Source organism: Silene latifolia, chromosome 2 (genome assembly GCF_048544455.1).
Source record: "Silene latifolia isolate original U9 population chromosome 2, ASM4854445v1, whole genome shotgun sequence".
Classification (NCBI taxonomy): domain Eukaryota; kingdom Viridiplantae; phylum Streptophyta; class Magnoliopsida; order Caryophyllales; family Caryophyllaceae; genus Silene; species Silene latifolia.
This window is the reverse complement of record NC_133527.1, coordinates 66,207,209-66,232,387: the sequence shown is the minus strand read 5'-3', so window position 1 is coordinate 66,232,387 and position 25,179 is coordinate 66,207,209. Positions and strand designations below refer to the sequence as shown.

The 25,179-nt window shown below is 39.3% G+C and overlaps 1 protein-coding gene across 1 annotated transcript; it reads left to right on the top strand.

Moving 5' to 3' along the window:
* The first annotated feature begins 9,433 nt into the window (after positions 1–9,433).
* LOC141640899 (uncharacterized) lies at positions 9,434–11,425 on the top strand. Its single transcript, XM_074449578.1, has one exon. The coding sequence runs from the start codon at positions 9,434–9,436 to the stop codon at positions 11,423–11,425; it is 1,992 nt and encodes a 663-aa protein (XP_074305679.1).
* The last annotated feature ends 13,754 nt before the right edge of the window (positions 11,426–25,179 follow it).

The window sequence follows — 25,179 nt, the reverse complement described above, 5'->3', positions numbered from 1 at the left end:
TACTCCAAAATGTCCCCCAAGTCCACCTCCGTGGGCTTCTCGAATAAGGAGTTCTCGGATCGGGAGTTTTGGGACACAAAGTCTGTTACCTTTGAAAAGGAAACCATCTTGAGTAATGAATTCATCATGAGTCCCGTTCTTGCAAATCTTGAAGACTTCCCCAAAGTCGGAGTCGTTCTCGTAGGATTCCTTTAATGCCTCGAATCCCAGTAATCGGACATCGAGTACCGTCAATAATGAGTATCGGCGTGAGAGAGCATCGGCCACCACATTACTTTTGCCAGTTTTGTATTTTGAGGAGAAATGGAAGGATTGTAAAAACTCCACCCACTTGGCATGCCTTGAGTTCAACTTTTGTTGCCCATTGATATGTTTTAACGATTCGTGGTCCGAATGCAGGATGAAATGACTTGGTCGGAGATAGTGACTCCAATGTTGTAGGGCCCTTACGATCGCATAGAATTCCTTGTCGTAAGTCGAGTAATTGAGCCTGGCCCCGTTCAGTTTCTCGGAGAAGTAAGCGATGGGTCGTTTTCCTTGCACTAGTACAGCTCCAATTCCAACCCCGCTTGCGTCACATTCGACTTCGAACGGGCGGGTGAAATCCGGGAGTGCCAACAATGGTGCCTCACAAAGTTTTTGGATAATCGTTTCGAACGCCTTTTGAGCCACTGGAGTCCATACGAAAGTTCCTTTCTTTGTACATTCAGTGATAGGGCTAGCGATGGTGCTAAAATCCCGAATGAATCTCCGATAGAATGAGGCAAGTCCGTGGAAGGATCGGACTTCCGTGACAGTTTTGGGAATAGGCCATGACTTGATTGCTTCAATCTTGGATTGATCGATGGAAACCCCTTCCTTAGAAACCTTGTATCCAAGAAAGATAACGCTCTCGACTAAGAATGAGCACTTCTCCTTCTTGCCATAGAGTTGTTGCTCTCGAAGTACGTGGAACACCTTACGAAGATGTTGGAAGTGATCATCCTTGCTCTGACTGTAGATCAAGATGTCGTCCAAGTAAACGACTACGAATCTGCCTAGGAAAGGCTTGAGGATTTCGTTCATGAGTCGCATAAAGGTGCTTGGAGCGTTTGTCAAGCCGAATGGCATAACCGTCCACTCGTATAATCCATGCTTAGTTTTGAACGCCGTTTTCCATTCGTCCCCTTCTCTCATCCGAATTTGATGATAGCCACTCCTCAAGTCAACCTTAGAGAAGATCTCGGCCCCATGTAATTCATCGAGCATGTCATCAAGCCTCGGAATTGGAAACCGATACTTGATAGTGATGTTGTTCACGGCTTGACTATCGATGCACATTCGCCACGTTCCATCCTTCTTTGGAACAAGTAGCGTAGGGACGGCACATGGGCTCATGCTTTCGCGCACATATCCTCGTTTCATTAGTTCTTCGATCTGCCGTTGTAACTCCTTGGTCTCCATCGGATTGCACCGATACGCGGCTTTGTTTGGCAAAGGAGCTCCGGGCAGGAGGTCGATTTGGTGTTCGATTCCTCGAATAGGGGGTAACCCAGCGGGTAGTTCTTCGGGGAAAACATCCTTGAACTCCTCCAAGAGCGAAGTTAATCGTCCATCCTTGCTTCCATTACTAGAAGTCTCATTGACCACCATTAGGTAAACCTGGTTGCCATTGACAATGGCCTCGTCCACTTCTTTCTCACTAGCAAGCATGGTCATGCTAGTGGTCTTTCCACGCTTGGCACTCATGGAACGCACGTCACCTGGCGCCATTGGTTTTAGGGTAATTCTTTTTCCTTTACTTACCAACTCGCATTCGTTGCTTCTACCGCGATGCACCACATCCCGGTCATACTGCCAAGGTCGTCCTAATAGAACATGACATGCATCCATTGGTACAACGTCGCATAGGATGTCGTCGTTGTAAGATCCCATAGTTAGTGCCACCCTTACTTGCTTAGTGATTTTCACCTTATTCCCGTCATCCAACCAATGCAGGGCGTAAGGCTTTGGGTGAGGTGTCGTGGGTAGTTTTAACTTCTCCACCATTTCTTTTGAGGCGACGTTAGTGCAACTGCCTCCGTCAATGATTAGGCTACACCACTTGTCTTTCACTTGGCACTTGGTGTGAAATATTTGACTTCGCTGCTCCGTCTCAAGGGGCGAAGTTTGGACTTGCAAGGTTCGGAGAACCAAAGCACAGTCATAACTAGGAGCGACGTAATCCTCGGTGTTTTCGGCGTGTGCCTCTTCTTCTTCCCCTTCTAGATTAAAGATGCCCTCGGTTCTTTCTTCTTCTTCGAACAGCTCATCACGACATTCCACGGCCTCTCTTAGTGTGATGGTTCGTTGATTCGGGCACGCATTTTTGAAATGTCCAAACCCTTGACATTTGAAACACCGAATCTGCGTGTAGTTATTCTCCTTTGAGGCGGGTGGTTTGATAGCAGCACTGGGGGTAGGAGTCATCTTGGGATCGGTGGTATTTCCCGTTGTGCTTGTCCTCGAGTTGTTCTCATTTTTCCAAGTCCGGCTATTCTCACCATAGGTGGTTGCCACCTTCGTCTTTCCCTGTGCCTCCACTTTGAGACACATACTACACAAGGTATCGAAATCTGAGTAGTTCTGTAACTCGACAACGTGGGCGATGTTACGGTTTAGACCTCGTAGGAATCGCGCCATCCTTATGTCCTCATCTTCCACCAAGTCTCCCATTAAGGCTAGATTTTCAAATTCGTTGATGTAATCTATGACACTTAGCCTTCCTTGGGTAAGATCGGTGATCTTACGATAGGTCGTGAGCCTATGCGTTGCGGGGACATATCTCTTCCGTAATTTTAGTTTAAGCACGTGCCATGATGTTATCTTTGTTTTGCCGGCTCGAACTCTCCTGGTCTTAAAACTGTCGTACCACAATGAAGCCCCATTCCTTAACTTTAAAACAGCGTATCTGCAACATTGTTCATCATCGAGATCCTTAAATTCAAACATCCGATCCATTTGTCTTTCCCACTCAAGATAGACCTCGGGATCCGTGCCCCCCCCCCGTGAACTCGGGTAGTTCACTGAACTTGAATTCCTCAATGGCTCGTTCTCGTCTCGGTACCCACTTGGGATCGTTTTCTTGTAGGTTCCTCAAAGCCTTTTGAAGATTATTGAGAAAATTGGGATCGTCGAAATTCATTTTGATGTTTCCTTTTTTTGAAAATTCGAAACTCTTTCTTTGTTTTTTTTTTTTGTTTTTTTTTGAAGGTGAACAGTACCGTGAACAGTGATTTTTGTGTTTTTTTTTTGTTCAATTCGTGCCTTCAAGATCCAATCGATTAAACCTCAACTACCTCGCCGAGTTTAATCTTTGAATACCAAGCGCGTTGGATATTCAACTATCAACTGATTGGGACCTCCTTAGGACCGTCTTGATTTTTTTGGGGTGATCAAGAGCCGAAGCTCTGATACCATTTGATGCGTATACGGAGCGGAAGACTTAATTGTTTTGTTTTTGGGTTTTTGTTGTGCAAAAGATAAAGGATATTTGTTTCGATTCCTTGAGAAGAGATCGAAAACAATGGGATATTTGGTATCACTAGACCTATAGTGATAACAATGGGGAATTACTCGAAACGCGTCAAACAATTCAACTTAAACTGCGGAGCACGTCTTTAGTTCAAGGCAAGACTCGAAATCATCGACTCTTTGAAAAAGATTGAAACAAACAAGTTTCTCTCTCTAAAAGGTTTTTACTTCAACTTGGATGATTACAAATGAGGGAGGCTAGGTCCTTATATAGGACAAAAGCCTTGGCCTCCAAGTAAACATTAAATGCTAGTTTGTAAGTTCTAGGATGATTAGATGCACAGAACTTACAACTTAGACTCGTTTGTCAAATCTTATTCAAACTATGTTGAAAAATGCAAAAAAATAAAATTGGGTTCTTCTCCCTTGGTGCCGCCACATTCGGCCCTCTCCCCTTGTTCCCATATGATTTTTCTTTTGTTCCCACACGACATCAAGGGGTGTGCGGGTCTCGAGTTTCAACCGCACATAATGCCTCTCTTTTACGCAAACCCATCCAATTTTCATGCATAAAAAATGTATTATTTGGGCCTGGTTTTGATTGGTGCTCTATGTCGAGCACAACCTCTTCCATGGGGTCCATATCCGCGTCACCTAAGGACTAAAGAACAAGGACAAATAGTTCACACTTTGATTCACAAGGGATAATAAACAAGGACAAACGGTTCACACAACGAGTCACAAGGGCTTATGAACAAGGACAAATGGTTTACACAACAAGTCACAAGAACTAAGAACAAGGACAAATGTTTTACACAACGAGTCACAAGGACTAATGAACATAGACAAATGGTTAGAACAACAAGTCACCATGACAAGGACAAATAGTTCACACAACGAATCACAAGGACTAATTAACAAGCACAAATGGTTCACACAACGAGTCACAAGGACTAAATAACATAGACAAATGGTACATACAACGAGTCACAAGAACTAATGAACAAGGACAAATGGTTAGAAAAACAAGTCACGATTACAAGGACAAATGGATCACATAACGAGTCACAAGGACTAATTAACAAGCGCAAATGGTTCACACAACGAGTCACAAGGACTAAAGAACAAGGACAAATGGTTCACACAATGAATCACAAGGGATAATGAACAAGGACAAATGGTTCACACAACGAGTCACAAGGATTAATGAACAAGGACAAACGGTTCACACAACGAGTCACCGCGACTAAAGAACAAGCACAAATGATTTACACAACAAGTCTCAAGGACTAAGAATAAGGACAAATTTTTTACACAACGAGTCACAAGGACTAATGAACATGGAGAAATGGTTAGAACAACAAGTCTCCATGACAAGGACAAATAGTTCACACAACGAATCACAAAGACTAATTAACAAGCACAAATGGTTCACACAACGAGTCACAAGGACTAAAGAACATGGACAAATGGTTCACACAACGAGTCACAAGGACTAATGAAAAAGGATAAATGGTTCACACAACGAGTCACAATGACTAATGAACAAGGATAAATGGTTAGAACAACAAGTCAGCATGACAAGGATAAATGGTTCACACAACGAGTCACAAGGACTAAGTAACAAGCAACAATACTTCACACAACGAGTCACAAGGACTAAAGAACAAGGACAAATGGTTCACACAACGAGTCACAAGGGATAATGAACAAGGACAAATGGTTTACACAACGAGTCACAAGGATTAATGAACAAGGACAAATGGTTCACACAACGAGTCACAATGACTAATGAACAAGGATAAATGGTTAGCACAACAAGTCACAATGACAAGGACAAAATTATTCACACAACGTGTCACAAGGACTAATAAACAAGGACAAATGGTTTACACAACAAGTCTTAAGGACTAAGAACAATGACAAATGTTTTACACAACGAGTCATAAAGACTAATGAACAAGGACAAATGGTTAGAACAACAAGTCACCATGACAAGGACAAACTGGATCACACAACGAGTCACTAGGAGTAATTAACAAGCACAAATGGTTCACACAACAAGTCCTAAGGACTAAAGAACAAGGACAAATAGTTCACACTTTGATTCACAAGGGATAATGAACAAGGACAAACGGTTCACACAACGAGTCACAAGGGCTTATGAACAAGGACTAATGGTTTACACAACAAGTCACAAGAACTAAGAACAAGGACAAATGTTTTACACAACGAGTCACAAGGACTAATGAACATAGACAAATGGTTAGAACAACAAGTCACCATGACAAGGACAAATAGTTCACACAACGAATCACAAGGACTAATTAACAAGCACAAATGGTTCACACAACGAGTCACAAAGACTAAATAACATAGACAAGTGGTACACACAACGAGTCACAAGGACTAATGAACATGGACACATGGTTAGAAAAACAAGTCACGATTACAAGGAGAAATGGATCACATAACGAGTCACAAGGACTAATTAACAAGCGCAAATGGTTCACACAACGAGTCACAAGGACTAAAGAACAAGGACAAATGGTTCACACAATGAGTCACAAGGGATAATGAACAAGGACAAATGGTTCACACAACGAGTCACAAGGATTAATGAACAAGGACAAACGGTTCACACAACGAGTCACCGCGACTAAAGAACAAGCACAAATGATTTACACAACAAGTCTCAAGGACTAAGAATAAGGACAAATGTTTTGCACAACGAGTCACAAGGACTAATGAACATGGAGAAATGGTTAGAACAACAAGTCTCCATGACAAGGACAAATAGTTCACACAACGAATCACAAAGACTAATTAACAAGCACAAATGGTTCACACAACGAGTCACAAGGACTAAAGAACATGGACAAATGGTTCACACAACGAGTCACAAGGACTAATGAAAAAGGACAAATGGTTCACACAACGAGTCACAATGACTAATGAACAAGGATAAATGGTTAGAACAACAAGTCAGCATGACAAGTATAAATGGTTCACACAACGAGTCACAAGGACTAATTAACAAGCAACAATACTTCACACAACGAGTCACAAGGACTAAAGAACAAGGACAAATGGTTCACACAATGAGTCACAAGGGATAATGAAAAAGGACAAATGGTTCACACAACGAGTCACAAGGATTAATGAACAAGGACAAACGGTTCACACAACGAGTCACCGCGCCTAAAGAACAAGCACAAATGATTTACACAACAAGTCTCAAGGACTAAGAACAAGGACAAATGTTTTACACAACGAGTCACAAGGACTAATGAACATGGAGAAATGGTTAGAACAACAAGTCTCCATGACAAGGACAAATAGTTCACACAACGAATCACAAGGACTAATTAACAAGCACAAATGGTTCACACAACGAGTCACAAGGACTAAAGAACATGGACAAATGGTTCACACAATGAGTCACAAGGACTAATGAACAAGGACAAATGGTTTACACAACAAGTCACAAGGACTAAGAACAAGGACAAATGTTTTACACAACGAGTCACGAGGACTAATGAACATGTAGAAATGGTTAGAACAACAAGTCTCCATGACAAGGATAAATAGTTCACACAACGAATCACAAGGACTGATTAACAAGCACAAATGGTTCACACAACGAGTCACAAGGACTAAAGAACATGGACAAATGGTTCACACAACGAGTCACAAGGATTAATGAACAAGGGACAAATGGTTTACACAACGAGTCACAAGGACTAATGAAAAAGGACAATGGTTCACACAACGAGTCACAAGGACTAATGAACAAGGATAAATGGTTAGAACAACAAGTCAGCATGACAAGGATAAATGGTTCACACAACGAGTCACAATGACTAATTAACAAGCAACAATACTTCACACAACGAGTCACAAGGACTAAAGAACAAGGACAAATGGTTCACACAACGAGTCACAAGGGATAATGAACAAGGACAAATGGTTCACACAACGAGTCACAAGGATTAATGAACAAGGACAAATGGTTGTTACTTAGTCCTTGTGACTCGTTGTGTGAACCATTTATCCTTGTCATGGTGACTTGTTGCTCTAACCATTTATCCTTGTTCATTAGTCCTTGTGACTCGTTGTGTGAACCATTTGTCCTTTTTCATTAGTCATTGTGACTCGTTGTGTGAACCATTTGTCCTTGTTCATTAATCCTTGTGACTCGTTGTGTGAACCATTTGTCCTTGTTCATTATCCTTTGTGACTCGTTGTGTGAACCATTTGTCCTTGTTCTTTAGTCCTTGTGACACATTGTGTGAAGTATTTGTGCTTGTTAATAAGTCCTTGTGACACGTTGTGTGAACCATTTATCCTTGTCATGGTGACTTGTTGTTTTATCGTTGTTCATTAGTCCTTGTGACTCGTTGTGTGAATCGTTTGTCCTTTTTCATTAGTCCTTGTGACTCGTTGTGTAAACCATTTGTCCTTGTTCATTAGTCCTTGTGATTCGTAGTGTGAACCATTTTTCCATGTTCTTTAGTCCTTGTGACTCGTTGTGTGAACCATTTGTGCTTGTTAATTAGTCCTTGTGATTCGTTGTGTTAACTATTTTTCCTTGTCATGGTGATGCAAGAGCTAGTAACCAGGACAATCAACTATCCCATGGTCAAGCAACTCAGGCAACTACAGGCCACAACCCCTCCTACCTGGCCACTGCTCAGTCTGTTTTGCAGGGTCATAAGTACCAGCACAAGGCAAATCATCAGCTGCCACCATGGCCAGCTGATAGAGCACTCATGTGAGCATCAAAAAGTCCTAGGGAGCCAGGCCAAATTCTCATTGCAAAGTATTGAAAAAACCAGTCTGAAAACAAGTTGCAGAAAAGGGGAGATTCCAAAAAGTAACATTGCCATTTTTGGACAAACCAAGGAAAAGCTGTGTGGGAGGCTTCTTTGGCTTAAGTTTCCATAAATCAGAGGGTACTTGGACACCAAGTCAAGACCAAGGAGACCACTCGTCCTCACATGAGCAGGAATAGCAACAACTACCACAGAAAAGCTTGAAAGGCAACAAAGATGTCTTTGTCACACTGTTGTCCTCTCGCAAACTCAATTTGTTTTCACTCTAGTTTACATTTATGATCATTTTGCCGTTGTAATATATTATTTAGACTCTTGTCCTGACTTATAGGACAATCCTGGCCCTTAGATGAACCTTTTATTTCATGTTTAACCTAAAAGCAAGGCCTATATAAGGACCCTTGCATCAGTCTGTTAGAGGCGGCTGATTTTATGAATGAAACCTGAGTTTTTACTCTCAATTCAAATCTCTTAAATCTTATGTTAGAAACATAGGGTAGAGTCAGGCTTATTAATACTCTGTGCTTGCTGTGAGTATTGAATAAGGACCTGGTAATAGGGTGAGAACGATCCTGTGCTTTTTGTGGATTGTTTGAGCTTTATTGTCTGTTTCAACTCGAGTATTCCTGTGTTAAGCTGTGGTTTTCTTGAGTTAAACAACCTAAATTGTTAAGTTAACTTCCTGTGCTTGCTGTGGAAGGTAGTTAAACAATTATATCTCAAATTTACCTCCTTTATTCCATTTTTACACCCACACTGTCAAACTGCTCCTTTCTCGGTCAGTTCAGGTTTAGTAATTTATTTAAATTACTTCTGAGTCTCCTAAAATCCTATAATTTTAGCAGAATTTAGCTAAGGCCTCAAGGTTAATTACTGCAAATTTTCATGAATTTAGGAGTCCTTTAGAGTGCTCAAACCAAATGTAGAAGTTAGTCATTTTCCTGCAATTTCACAAATTGTCAAAATATTGTAAGGGGTGGGTGTTTACATATCAACTTGGTATATCAGAGCCAGGCTAAACACAATTCCATCTTGTGTTTATCTTGGGAATTGAGAGAATAGTGAGTTCATCAACCTACCTACATTAAAAACACAAAAAAATAACCATGAGTGAAGAGAGGCTAGCTGGCATTGAAGCCACAGTTGGAGATCTGGCCAGAAATGTGGGTACACTGGTGAATGCTATGCATGCTGTCATGGAGAGAATCCCAAACCCAGACCCTAGGAGGCAACCTGCCAGAGGAAGGGGTAGAGGGAGAGGCTTTGCCATGGGAGCAGGAAGAAGATACCCACAACCAGAGGAAGAATATGGATCAGACTCTGATGAAAGCAACAGGACACAAGAGGAACATCTTGAGCAAACAGACAGGCATATAAAGGTAGAAATCCCTGAATTTTCTGGTAGTTTGAACCCTGATGACCTACTAGAATGGATTAGAGATGTTGAGAAAATCTTTGAGTATAAAAATTATAATGATGCTAAGGCTTGTAAAGTTGCAGTCTTGAAATTGAAAGGTTATGCTTCACTGTGGTATGATAATCTTAAGCATCAAAGGTTAAAGGAGGGTAAGGATCCTCTTAGGTCTTGGTCCAAACTTGAAAAGAAAATGTTGGCTAAGTTTGTCACCAAAGACTATACTCAGGATTTATTCATCAAACTGTCCAACCTTAAACAGAAAGAGAAAACTGTTGAAGCCTATTTAAGAGAATTTGAGCAATTAACACTTCAATGTGAAATTAATGAAAAACCTGAACAAAGAATTGCTAGGTTCTTAGAGGGTCTTGACAAGAGTATTGCTACAGAGGTTAGAATGCAACCTTTATGGTCTTATGATGATGTGGTTAACCTATCACTAAGAGTGGAGAAAATGGGGAAGACCAAACCAATTGCAGTCAAACCCAAACCTGTTTTCAGACCTTACTCTAGTGTCAAAATCAATGAACCACCCAAAACAACCCCCCAACCCACTGTGGATAAGGGAAAGGCACCCATGAACCCCAAAATCAACCCACCCTTATCCAGAGACAAGATTAAGTGCTTCCAGTGCCAGGGATTTGGCCATTTCAGAAGGGATTGTCCTTCTGCTAGGACACTCACTGCAATAGAAGTTGCAGAATGGGAAAGGGAAGGTTTGATAGAGTATGAGGAGGATGAGGCTCTTGTTTTAGAAGAGGTGGAGTCTGAGAAAGAAGCCAGTCCAGACCAGATTATTGCTCATCCTGATACAGGACACAGCTTGTTCCTTTGGAGGGTCATGCACTCTCAGCAAGCCCCCTTAGAGGCTGACCAGAGATCTATGATATTCAGGAGTAGATGTACTGTCCAGGGAAGAGTTTGTAACCTCATTATTGATGGGGGTAGCTGCACTAATGTTGCCTCCACCATGGTTAGCAAGCTGGGCTTACCAACACAAGAACACCCTAACCCTTACAAATTGAGATGGCTGAGTAAGGATTCAGGAGTGAGAGTTGACAAGCAGTGCATTATTCCCTTCTCCATTGGGAAAATGTACAAAGATGAAGTGTTGTGTGATGTGGTACCCATGGATGCCTGTCACCTGTTACTTGGGAGACCTTGGGAATATGACAGGAATACCACACACCAAGGGAAGGACAATGTATACATATTCAAACATCAAGGCAAGAAGGTCACCTTGACCCCATTGCCACCAAACCAGAGGGACTATGGCAGTCCTAATGTCCCAGAAGAAGTGAGTGGTGTGCTGTTCTTATCTGAGGCAGCCATGATTAGGGAGATCAGGCAAGAACAACCAATTCTGATGCTGTTATCCAAGGAAGTAAACCAAGAGGAGAACACTGTTGTGCCCACAGCTGTTGCCCCTTTGATTCAAAGGTTCCAGGAAGTGTTCCCAGATGAGCTGCCTAGTGGATTACCTCCATTGAGGGGCATTGAACACCACATTGATCTTGTTCCTGGTTCAGTGCTCCCAAACAAACCAGCTTACAGGTGTGATCCAAATGCTACAAAGGAATTGCAACATCAGATTGAGGAGCTAATGACAAAGGGATTTGTGAGGGAATCTCTTAGTCCATGTGCAGTCCCTGCACTCCTAGTACCAAAAAAAGATGGCACCTAGAGGATGTTCACAGATAGCAGAGCTATAAACAACATTACAGTCAAATATAGGTTCCCAATCCCCCGATTAGATGATATGCTTGATGAGTTGAGTGGTGCCAGCATATTTTATAAGATTGATCTAAGGGAAGGATACCATCAAGTGAGGATTAGGGAAGGGGGTGAATGAAAGACTGCTTTCAAAACAAAACATGGCCTATATGAGTGGCTTGTAATGCCTTTTGGACTGTCAAATGCACCCAGCACCTTCATGAGATTGATGACTGAAGTGCTGAGGCCATGTCTGGGCAAGTTTGCTGTTGTCTACTTTGATGACATACTGGTGTATAGCAGGAGCAAGGGAGAGCATCTTAAACATCTGGAAGTAGTGTTTAAAATCCTCAGAGAGCAGAAGCTGTATGGCAAGCTGGAGAAATGCACCTTTATGGTTGAGGAGGTTGCATTCCTGGGTTACCTGATATCAGGAAGAGGCATTTCTGTTGACCAAGAGAAAATTGCAGCAATGCAATCTTGGCCAATCCCTACTACAATCACTGAAGTAAGGAGTTTTCATGGGTTAGCATCCTTCTACAGAAGGTTTATCAAGAACTTCAGCACAGTGGTGGCACCTATCACTGAATGCATGAGGAAAGGGGAGTTTCAATGGACTGAACAAGCTCAACAGTCCTTTGAAAAAATCAAACAACTCATGTGTAACACTCCTATCCTAAAGTTACCTGATTTTGATCAGCTATTTGAAGTGGAATGTGATGCTAGTGGTGTGGGAATTGGAGCAGTACTGATTCAAAGCCAGAAGCCTGTGGCATATTTCAGTGAGAAGTTAAATGGGGCCAAACTGAAATATTCCACCTATGATAAAGAGTTTTATGCAATCATCAGAGCCTTGATGCATTGGAATCATTACCTTAAACCTAAGCCATTTGTACTACACTCTGATCATGAAGCCTTGAAGTACATCAATGGCCAACACAAGTTAAATTTCAGGCATGCCAAATGGGTGGAATTCTTGCAGTCTTTTACCTTTTCCAGTAAATACAAGGAAGGCAAGAAAAATGTGGTAGCAGATGCATTGTCAAGGAGGCATTCCTTGCTTTCAGTCATGTCCAACAGGGTTCTTCGGTTTGAATTCATGAAAGAATTGTATAAGGAAGATCCTGACTTCTCAGAGGAATGGATTACTGAGACTGAAGGGCATAGGAACCAAGGAAGCAAGTACCTACTACAGGAAGGGTTCCTATTCCAGGGCAACAAACTGTGTGTTCCAAGGGGGTCTTACAGGGATCTCTTGATCAGGGAAGTCCATTCAGGGGGACTGGGAGGGCACTTTGGTGTCCAAAAGACCTTGGAGATATTACAGGACCAATTCTATTGGCTAAGAATGATGGGTGATGTCCAGATTGTCCTCAGAAGATGCTCAAAATGCCAACTATCCAAGAGTTCTTTCCAACCTGGTCCATACACTCCCCTACCAGTGCCAAGCAAGCCATGGGAAGACTTAAGCATGGACTTCATTGTGGCCCTACCAAGAACACAGAGAGGGAAAGATTCTGTAATGGTTGTGGTGGACAGGTTCGTGAAGAAGATGGCTCACTTTGTAGCTTGCAAAAAGAAGAGAGGATGCAGCAAGTGTTGCTGAGCTATTCTTAAAGGAGATTGTGAGGCTCCATGGAGTTCCAAAAACCATTGTATCAGACAGGGATACAAAATTCATGGGATATTTTTGGAAGACTCTATGGAAGTTGCTTAAAACCAAGCTCTTGTTCAGCACCTCTCACCACCCACAAACAGATGGCCAAACTGAGGTCACTAACAGAACATTGGGGAGGATTTTAAGGTGTCTTGTCAGCAAGACCCTAAAAGATTGGGACCTAAAGCTAGCAGCAGCAGAGTTTGCATTCAACAGAGCACCATCATCTGCAACTGGACACAGTTCTTTTGAGGTAGTCTATGGGGTCAATCCACTGATGCCCCTGGATTTATTTTCTGTACCCAAGGAAAACATCAACCTGGATGCCAAGAAAAGAGCTGAGCAATTGCTGAAACTACATGAGACAGTGACAAGGCAGATTGAAAGAACAAATGAGCAATACCAGAAACATCTTAAGGTGTCTGAGGGGAAGAAAGAGTTTGAACCAGGAGATCTGGTATGGATACATCTGAGGAAGGAAAGATTTCCAGCAAAAAGGAAAAATAAACTCATGCCAAGATCAGATGGTCCATTTGAAGTTGATGAAAAGATTGGGCCAAATGCATACAAGATTGACCTACCAGGTGACTATGGGGTGCATGGGATTTTTAATGTGGGTGATCTCAGTCCATACTATGAAGATTCCGGAGATGAGGAGGTTACAGGCTTGAGGACAAGCCCTGTTCAACCAGGAGGGGTTGATGCAGGAGCTAGTAACCAGGACAATCAACTATCCCATGGTCAAGCAACTCAGGCAACTACAGGCCACAACCACTCCTACCTGGCCACTGATCGGTCTACTTTACAGGGTCATAAGTACCAGCACAAGGCAAATCATTAGCTGCCACCATGGCCAGCTGATAGAACACTCATGTGAGCATCAAAAAGTCCTAGGGAGCCAGGCCAAATTCTCATTGCAAAGTATTGAAAAAACCAGTCTGAAAACAAGTTGCGGAAAAGGGGAGATTCCAAAAAGTAACATTGCCATTTTTGGACAAACCAAGGAAAAGTTGTGTGGGAGGCTTCTTTGGCTTAAGTTTCCATAAATCAGAGGGTACTTGGACACCAAGTCAAGACTAAGGAGACCACTCGTCCTCACATGAGCAGGAATAGCAACAACTACCACAAAAAAGCTTGAAAGGCAACAAAGATGTCACTGTCACCTGACTGTCCTCTGCAAACTCAATTTGTTTTCACTCTAGTTTACATTTATGATCTTTTTACCGTTGTAATATATTATTTAGACTCTTGTCCTGACTTATGAGACAATCCTGGCCCTTAGATGAACCTTTTATTTCATGTTTAACCTAAAAGCAAGGCCTATATAAGGACCCTTGCATCAGTCTGTTAGAGGCAGCTGATTTTATGAATGAAACCTGAGTTTTTACTCTCAATTCAAATCTCTTAAATCTTATGTTAGAAACATAGGGTAGAGTCAGGCTTATTAATACTCTGTGCTTGCTGTGAGTATTGAATAAGGACCTGGTAATAGGGTGAGAACAGTCCAGTGCTTGCTGTGGATTGTTTGAGCTTTATTGTCTGTTTCAACTCGAGTATTCCTGTGTTAAGCTGTGGTTTTCTTGAGTTAAACAACCCAAATTGTTAAGTTAACTTCCTGTGCTTGCTGTGGAAGGTAGTTAAACAATTATATCTCAAATTTACCTCCTTTATTCCATTTTTACACCCACACTGCCAAACTGCTCCTTTCTCTGTCAGTTCAGGTTTAGTAATTTATTTAAATTACTTCTGAGTCTCCTAAAATCCTATAATTTTAGCAGAATTTAGCTAAGGCCTCAAGGTTAATTACTGCAAATTTTCATGAATTTAGGAGTCCTTTAGAGTGCTCAAACCAAATTTAGAAGTTAGTCCTTTTACTGCAATTTCACAAATTGTCAAAATATTGTAAGGGGTGGGTGTTTACATATCAGTCACAATGACTAATGAACAAGGATAAATGGTTAGCACAACAAGTCACAATGACAAGGACAAAATTATTCACACAACGTGTCACAAGGACTAATGAACAAGGACAAATGGTTTACACAACAAGTCTTAAGGACTAAGAACAATGACAAATGTTTTACACAACGAGTCATAAAGACTAATGAACAAGGACAAATGGTTAGAACAACAAGTCACCATGACAAGGACAAATGGATCACACAACGAGTCACTAGGAGTAATTAACAAGTACAAATGGTTCACACAACAAGTCCTAAGGACTAAAGAACAAGGACAAATGGTTCACACTTTGATTCACAAGGGATAATGAACAAGGACAAACGGTTCACACAACGAGTCACAAGGGCTTATGAACAAGGACAAATGCTTTACACAACAAGTCACAAGAACTAAGAACAAGGACAAATGTTTTACACAACGAGTCACAAGGACTAATGAACATAGACAAATGGTTAGAACAACAAGTCACCATGACAAGGACAAATAGTTCACACAACGAATCACAAGGACTAATTAACAAGCACAAATGGTTCACACAACGAGTCACAAGGACTAAAGAACATAGACAAATGGTACACACAACGAGTCACTAGGACTAATGAACAAGGACAAATGGTTAAGAAACAAGTCACGATGACAAGGACAAATGGATCACATAACGAGTCACAAGGACTAATTAACAAGCGCAAATGGTTCACACAACGAGTCACAAGGACTAAAGAACAAGGACAAATGGTTCACACAATGAGTCACAAGGGATAATGAACAAGGACAAATGGTTCACACAACGAGTCACAAGGATTAATGAACAAGGACAAACGGTTCACACAACGAGTCACCGCGACTAAAGAACAAGCACAAATGATTTACACAACAAGTCTCAAGGACTAAGAACAAGGACAAATGTTTTACACAACGAGTCACAAGGACTAATGAACATGGAGAAATGGTTAGATCAACAAGTCTCCATGACAAGGACAAATAGTTCACACAACGAATCACAAAGACTAATTAACAAGCACAAATGGTTCACACAACGAGTCACAAGGACTAATGAACAAGGATAAATGGTTAGAACAACAAGTCAGCATGACAAGGATAAATGGTTCACACAACAAGTCACAAGGACTAATTAACAAGCAACAATACTTCACACAACGAGCCACAAGGACTAAAGAACAAGGACAAATGGTTCACACAACGAGTCACAAGGGATAATGAACAAGGACAAATGGTTCACACAACGAGTCACAAGGATTAATGAACAAGGACAAATGGTTCACACAACTGAAGGAAATGTAGATTCATATACATGTTAACATACTCTTATATGTCTAAATAATTTGTCATAAAATTAATTACGGATCTTATGCATGCAAACAATAATATAAATAGAGGAGAAATCATGTCCTTACATAGTAGATTTCGGCTATTAGGGCACAAGAGAGATCACCTTTCTCTTCTTGTTCTTGAGCTTTTCCAATGGAAGAACAAAGATCTAAGTGTAAGATCTCTCCCTATGTATTATACCCAAGGCTCAACACTTAATCTAATTAATATTACAATACTAGTATAATATTAATTTTAGTAGAAAATTGAACCAAAAACTTTTATAAAACTCTTATAAATTTCGGTTTTATGAGAGAAGATGAGGAGGATTTTTCTTCTCTCTAGAACTTGATTTTTGGATGATAATGTTAGAATGAAAAATAATACACTACACTTAGTATATTATTAGGTAAAAATTATAGAAAAACAATGATAGTTTTTCTTCCCCAAAACCGTGTAAGAGGAGAGCTATTGGGGAGCCAATGCATGGAAAAATTGTTCTTCACAAGGAACAATAGGCTTGCATGCCTAGACTTGCTTTTTCATCATTATGTTTTATCAACTAAATAAAACAATTAACTAGCTTAATGCTCCCCAATTTTTCGGCACTTTACATAATATGGATCCCATATTATTTTTGTCAATTGTCAATGTGTCACATGTCATATGTGACATAAATATGTTATGTATTTTTAACATATTAAAATCAACGTATTAATAAAAATACGTCCCATACAAAAATCGACTTAGTAATATCATAATTACTTGTGCCAAAATATTTTACCAATTTATAAATCACAACAGATTGTATTTATAATAAATCATTCAATTCTGATTGTTTCTTTAAACAATAATTTCATCCGAGTAATGATACAATTCAATTACTCGGACCGTATCTTATTTAATCACATTTCAATATGATACGTAAATTTTACTTCCAAAATTGTCCGTCAATTTTCAAGTAATTTAATTAACTCGTAACATTATACGATTAATTAAATAATCAATTAAGAGTATTGCCCTTTAGGTATGACCTAGGGGGTCAACTGATCACCACCGTCACACGACAGTAATGTCAAACTCTAGTCAGCCAATCATTACCGATATATGTTGACCGAGTTGATGAGAACAATATTACTTCCCAATTGTATTCTTAAAATGAGATTTAATAATGATATTTAAATCATGTGATCGCACTATTGTTGAGGACACATTTCCCAACAATCTCCCACTTGTCCTCGACAAGTGTGCGTCACCAATTCTCTTGTCCTATTACTATCTCCCACTCAATGCAAGGTGTCTTTCAGGTCGTACTTGCAAGTGATCATATCGAGAGTGGTTTCCTCGATCTGGAGAATAACTGATTGACCGGATTTATCCACTCTGGATACCTTCCGAGCGTGGCCACGCATTTCCAATTCATTACTCCTCGAGTGGCCCCGAGATATTGTTATAACACGACAAGGGGTGGACAATTCCTATCGCACTCATTCCTTCGACTAGCCACAGCATCATAACCCAAAATATGCCCATTTGACCCCATTTACGAAGGTCGTAGTAACACAAATCAAAGTTAATCTGAAATCGTGCCATCTTAGGTGAATAGTCTCTAGTCAAAAGAATCGACTCATTCGAATACTATAGTAGCTCTCGCCACGACCAGGCTATATAAATTTGCGAGAACTCTATAAGCGGTCATAAGGCCCGACAAAATGTTCCTAACAACTTGATGCCTATGTGATCGACTAGTCATCTCACATGACTGTATGGCACTTGAACTTGCCATCAATCGCCTCACACTCTAGTCACTTCGAGACGTCACCTCATATAAGTAACTATGGGCAAAACAATGTTAATCCATGTTCACTTTAACGGGGTTCAATTGTCTCTACAACCCGTTTGGATGTAACAAAGTATAAATTAAGGATAAAAGACAAATGCGATTATGAACATGAACAAAAACAACACTTTTATTTCATTTCAAAATCTAACAAAAATTTGGTACACGTTTAAGTCCCATGGACGCAACATGCCCATCATGCTTAGCTTGCGATAAAGGCTTGGTGAGCGGATCGGCTATGTTGTCATCCGTCCCAACCTTACAAATCGCAATTTCCTTTCTTTCAATGAAATCTCTTATTACATGATACTTTCTAAGTACATGTCTAGATCTATTACTAGACTTTGGCTCCTTAGCTTGGAAGATCGTCCCACTATTATCACAATAGAGAGTGATGGGATCATCGGCGGTAGGTACTACTTTTAGACCTTCCGTGAATTGCTTGATCCACATAGCTTCCTTTGGCGCCTTCCGATCTTTGCTATGTACTCACCTCCGTTGTCGAATCCATGATTCTGACTTCCTTGAAGCTTCTCCCACTTACTTACGGTACCACCATTGAGCATGAAAACAAAACCGACTTGTGATTTCATGTCATCTCTATCTGTTTGAAAACTTGAGTCCGTGTATCCCGTAACACGCAACTCAGTGTCTCCTCCAAACACAAGGATAGAGTCCTTAGTTCTTCTCAAGTACTTAAGGATGTTCTTTGACAAAGACAATCCAGTGACTCTCACCTGGATTTCCTTGATATCTACTCGTCATGCTCAAGGCATACGAGACATCGAGACGTGTGCATATCATGGCATACATGATTGATCCAACAGCGGAAGCGTAAGGGATCAACTTCATGCGTTCAACATCATGGGGTTCGGAGGGACATTGAGTCCTGCTCAATATCGTTCCGGTTACCATAGGTACCAAACCCCTTTTGGATTTGTCCATGCTGAATCGTCGAAGAATCTTATCAACATAAGACTCTTGACTTAGTGCCAATATCCTCTTGGGTCTATCTCTATAGATCCGGATACCTAATATGCGTTGTGCCTCTCCTAAATCCTTCATTTGGAAGTGGTTACCTAACCACTTCTTAACAGAAGACAACATTGGAATATCATTTCCAATGAGTAGTATGTCATCGACATACAAGATTAGGAACACAACATTGCTCCCCCTGAATTTCATGTATAAACATGGTTCCTCAACATTTCGAGTGAAACCATTTTCTTTTATAACATGATTGAATCGATGATTCCAACTTCTAGATGCTTGCTTAAGACCATAAATGGATCTCTTAAGCTTGCACACTTTGTTAGGATTTTTAGAATCAACAAAACCTTCGGGTTGTATCATGTACACTTCCTCTTCTAAATGCCCATTTAGAAAAGCGGTTTTGACATCCATTTGCCATATCTCATAATCATGAAATGCGGCGATCGCTAACAAAATCCGTATGGATCTTAGCATGGCTACGGGGGCGAAGGTCTCATCATAATGGAGACCTTGGACTTGGGTAAATCCTTTTGCCACTAGCCTAGCTTTGTAGACATCGTCATGTCCTTCTATGCCATTTTTGACCTTGAATATCCATTTGCATTGGAGGGGTCTTGCCCCTTTAGGCAAATCTACCAAGTCCCAAACTTGGTTTTCAAGCATAGAATCCATTTCGGACTTCATGGCTTCAAGCCATAAGGTGGAATTAGGACTAGAGATTGCGGCCTTGTAGGTGGCGGGCTCGTCACTTTCCATAAGCAACACATCGAGCGTTCCATCTTCTTCGATAAGTCCCACATATCGATCGGGATGGCGAATAACTCGGCCCGTCCTTCTTAGTGGAGGAGGTGCAACCGCGTTAGACGACGAAGGAACATCTTCTTGCGTCTCTATCTCGGTTTGTGGCTCTTGAACTTCGTCAAGTTCAAAATTTCTCCCACTGTCTCTTAGAAATAAATTGACTTTCTAAGAAGACAGCCTCACTAGACACAAACACTTTGTTTTCTTGAGGTTTGTAGAAGTAGTAACCTCGAGAGGTCAAAGGATAACCTACAAAGATGCATTTTTCGGATCTTGGGGCAAGCTTATTGTCGGGTTTAGCCTTGACGTAAGCATCACATCCCCAAATTTTCATATAGGATAGATTAGGAACCCTTCCTTTCCATGTCTCAAATGGAGTCTTTTCGGTGGCCTTAGTGGGACTATTATTTAAAGATAGAATTGCAGTTTGGATCGCAAATCCCCAAAACGAGTTCGGTAACTCGGTTTGACTCATCATGGATCGAACCATATCAAGTAGGGTTCGATTCCTCCTTTCGGCAACACCATTCAGTTGTGGTGTTCCGGGTGGAGAAAGTTGTGATATAATGCCACAACCTTTCAAGTGTGAATCAAATTCAAGACTAAGGTATTCACCACCACGATCGGATCGTAGTGCCTTAATCCTTTTGTTCAATTGGTTCTCTACTTCGTTTTGGAATTCCTTGAATTTCTCAAATGCTTCACTCTTGTGTTTCATTAAATAGATATACCCATATCTACTTAAGTCATCGGTGAAGGTTATAAAGTAGTCATAATTACCACGAGCGGTGATACTCATTGGTCCGCATACATCGGTGTGTATGAGTCCTAATAGTTCACTAGCCCGTGTCCCTTTACCACTAAAAGGATTACGAGTCATTTTGCCAAGTAGGCAATATTCGCATGTACCAAATGATTGATAATCAAAAGGTGTAATCACATTAGTTGAAATTAATCTTTTGATGCGATTCTCGTTTATGTGACCTAATCGACAATGCCAAATGAACGCTTCACTTGGGTCACTTGTTTTGAGCTTCTTTGATTGAATGTTATAAATATCATTAGTCGGCTTTGAGGTCTCTAAAATGTAAATGCCATTTATGGAAGAAGCTTGGCCAATAACCAAATCATTCCTAGAAATAGAGCAACGATTGTTCTTAATGACAAAACAAAAACCGTCCATGTCTAGCATGGCGATTGAAATAATGTTTTTAGAGAGCGTAGGAACATAAAAACAATTATGCAAATACAACTCAAAACCGTTTGGCAAAGCTAAAACATAAGTTCCCTTGGATTCGGCCGCTACCCGAGCTCCATTTCCAAGTCGAAGATCCACATCTCCCTTGCTAAGCTTCTCCACATCTCTTAAACCCTGTAAATGATTACAAAGGTGAGAACCACAACCGGTATCTAGTACCCATGTCGTAGTGGAAGTATAATTTATATCAATAACATAAATTTCTTTAGGAATTGTACCTTTTGGAGTAATGAGTCCTTCCCTTATATTTCGCAAATACATAGGGCAATTCCTAAGCCAATGTCCCATGCCATAGCAATAATGGCACTCATCATTAACTTGCTTGAAGTTTTTGATTTTCTTTCCTTTCTTCTTGAACCTCTTGCCCTTTGAAGCAAGAACTTGATTGCTAGAGCTCCCACTAGCTTTGGCATCCTTATCTTCCAGAGATAAAGACCCTATAGATCGTATGAGGTAGTCTTCCTGAGACGGACTCACACGAGGCCTAGTAGTAGTGGGTGGTTTAGAAGTGGTGATGAAATTAAGGTTTCCATCCGAACCTATCCCGAAATGAAGTTCTCTAGTTGTATCGAAATTATTGTTGGAGCATACGTCGTCAAGAACATGGTGATATGACTCAATGGTTATCGGTGCGGTAGCATTTGATGGATTCATTGTAATGCACTACAAATATGGAGGAAAGGAAATATTAACATTTGTCTTTTTAAATCATACTTGCAAATTTAACAAGATATGAACATTTATATAGTGACCTCTACCCAACTATAATAAATGATTCCAAGACCCAAATTCATATCAACTTAGGCACGGGGTAGCCGATGAAACCCTCATCAATATAACTCGGTGGATTAACCTTTTAATCGATTCTACTTTTAGAACTCTTGGTCGATAAAATTACTCTAATATTTATCTATAGCCCAAAACACATCAACAAGGGCACGGGGTAGCCGATGAAACCCTTATCAATTACTTTTGTTGAGTTCAATCCAAATTTCGAATAAATGTGTCCATTATCCAAACCCATATTAATTTAGGCACGGGGTAGCCGATGAAACCCTCATCAATATGAATTCGGTGGATTAGACATTTATCACCCACTTCCCCTACGTAACAAGGTTTGTACCCCGGGGTAGCCGAGTGCACTCCCTCGCGAAATAGGTTTTCATGGTTTCTACTATTTGGTAAGGCTATGTCTCAACTAGTTGTTTTAGCGAGAGGTCGTGTCAATTTATTATCTATCACGTTTTAAGTGAACTAAAGCGGTGAACTACGATAATTCTAATTGACACGGTCGATAAACTCGATAAAAGACAATGCATGTTTAGTTATGGCGATTTAGCGATGCATGTGACATAAAATAAAATGCAAGCATAAAGATAAATAAATCCTAGTATGGCCTTTCCTAAAATAGAAAAACTATTAATCTATTACATATTCGGAAACCAACTCCATTGGTCCCTTGAACTTCGGTTGTGGCACGCATCTCGAGGTAACACCGTCTTTATGTATCGCCATTCTTGAAGAAATCCGTCTTTAGGAACTCCGGAATGAATAAAATTACATAATAAATTACATAATTTCCTATTATACATTTGTAACTAAAATAAAATAAATCTATTTAATTACAAAACGGTGATACGAGATCACAATAAAAATTACAACCGAATCGATATTCCCATACATTTCGGGAAATACCAATTAAAATCTAAGGCCATACTAAGTAAAATTACATAATTCAAAATTACATAAATTAAAATTATGACAATCATAAAGAAAAATGCAGCATTATAATATGTATGAACATGCTCAATTTTTATGCTAAATCGCCTTTTAATTAGCCAATATCGTATATTACTCGGTTTTTACGGATTTGCGTGATTTCAACATTTTATAATCACAAAAATGCATAAACTCATATTTATGCATAAGTTAATTACCCTAACCTCTTAGGACTCAAAATATAGTCTCCACTAGTAATTTGACCATAATTAACTTTTATTTACAAAATTGTTCATAAATGGACCAAAATTACAAAAATAAGCTATTAAACTTCAAATAAATCCAAAAATTTCAAATAAATTCAAAATTTGAAATTTAAATTCATGAACATTCTGGAAAAATCCATGACACTCATAATGTTCAAAATCTTAGGTTAAAAATTTGAAATTTTTAGGAAAAACAATGTTGCGGTTTATCGATATTTAATAAAATAATCATAAAAACATGGAAAAATTATTTTCATTAACTTTTCAATTTTAGATCTGAAAAATATAATAAAATGCAACATTAGACGTTTTTCCTAAGTCATAGATTATGTTTTATTAATTTTCCACTAATAATGTCACTATTTATGCTATTTTTCTTCAAAAAATTCATAAATCATGCAAAAAGACTTCTTTATAGCCAATTATTTTACACACATCTTGTAAAATTGCATGTGACAACATATTAATTTTCTATGACCAGATTCGAAATTTAACTCATATTAACCTATTTTTCACTTAAATTCGAATTTAATAATGAAAAATTCATTTTTCGAGCATAACAAGTCCAAAAATTATGAAAATTTACAGGTTATCTCAAAATAATATATGTGACAACATATCCAAAAACCAAGTGAAAATTCGAAGTATAGCTATTTTTAGACCAAAAATGACATTTTTACTCATAAAATCACATTTAAATGCCATTATTGTAAATTATGAACAATAAAAATCCGAAAAATTAACCAAAATATCCTAAAACACTTTAGGACCAGAAATATTAACATGCATGTAATAATTTCGTGATATATCATAATAACACAAATTTTACAAGTTTTATTTGTTATTCATATAACTCGGAAAAACTTTTAACCAATTTGCATGCAAACAACCGTGGCTCTTGATACCGATTGAAGGAAATGTAGATTCATATACATGTTAACATACTCTTATATGTCTAAATAATTTGTCATAAAATTAATTACGGATCTTATGCATGCAAACAATAATATAAATAGAGGAGAAATCATGTCCTTACATAGTAGATTTCGGCTATTAGGGCACAAGAGAGATCACCTTTCTCTTCTTGTTCTTGAGCTTTTCCAATGGAAGAACAAAGATCTAAGTGTAAGATCTCTCCCTATGTATTATACCCAAGGCTCAACACTTAATCTAATTAATATTACAATACTAGTATAATATTAATTTTAGTAGAAAATTGAACCAAAAACTTTAATAAAACTCTTATAAATTTCGGTTTTATGAGAGAAGATGAGGAGGATTTTTCTTCTCTCTAGAACTTGATTTTTGGATGATAATGTTAGAATGAAAAATAATACACTACACTTAGTATATTATTAGGTAAAAATTATAGAAAAACAATGATAGTTTTTCTTCCCCAAAACCGTGTAAGAGGAGAGCTATTGGGGAGCCAATGCATGGAAAAATTGTTCTTCACAAGGAACAATAGGCTTGCATGCCTAGACTTGCTTTTTCATCATTATGTTTTATCAACTAAATAAAACAATTAACTAGCTTAATGCTCCCCAATTTTTTCGGCACTTTACATAATATGGATCCCATATTATTTTTGTCAATTGTCAATGTGTCACATGTCATATGTGACATAAATATGTTATGTATTTTTAACATATTAAAATCAACGTATTAATAAAAATACGTCCCATACAAAAATCGACTTAGTAATATCATAATTACTTGTGCCAAAATATTTTACCAATTTATAAATCACAACAGATTGTATTTATAATAAATCATTCAATTCCGATTGTTTCTTTAAACAATAATTTCATCCGAGTAATGATACAATTCAATTACTCAGACCGTATCTTATTTAATCACATTTCAATATGATACGTAAATTTTACTTCCAAAATTGTCC

What these genes read in the sequence shown, in the direction of transcription:
- LOC141640899 (XM_074449578.1), top strand. Translation starts at nt 9,434, where the DNA reads ATGAGTGAAGAGAGGCTAGCTGGCATTGAAGCCACAGTTGGAGATCTG.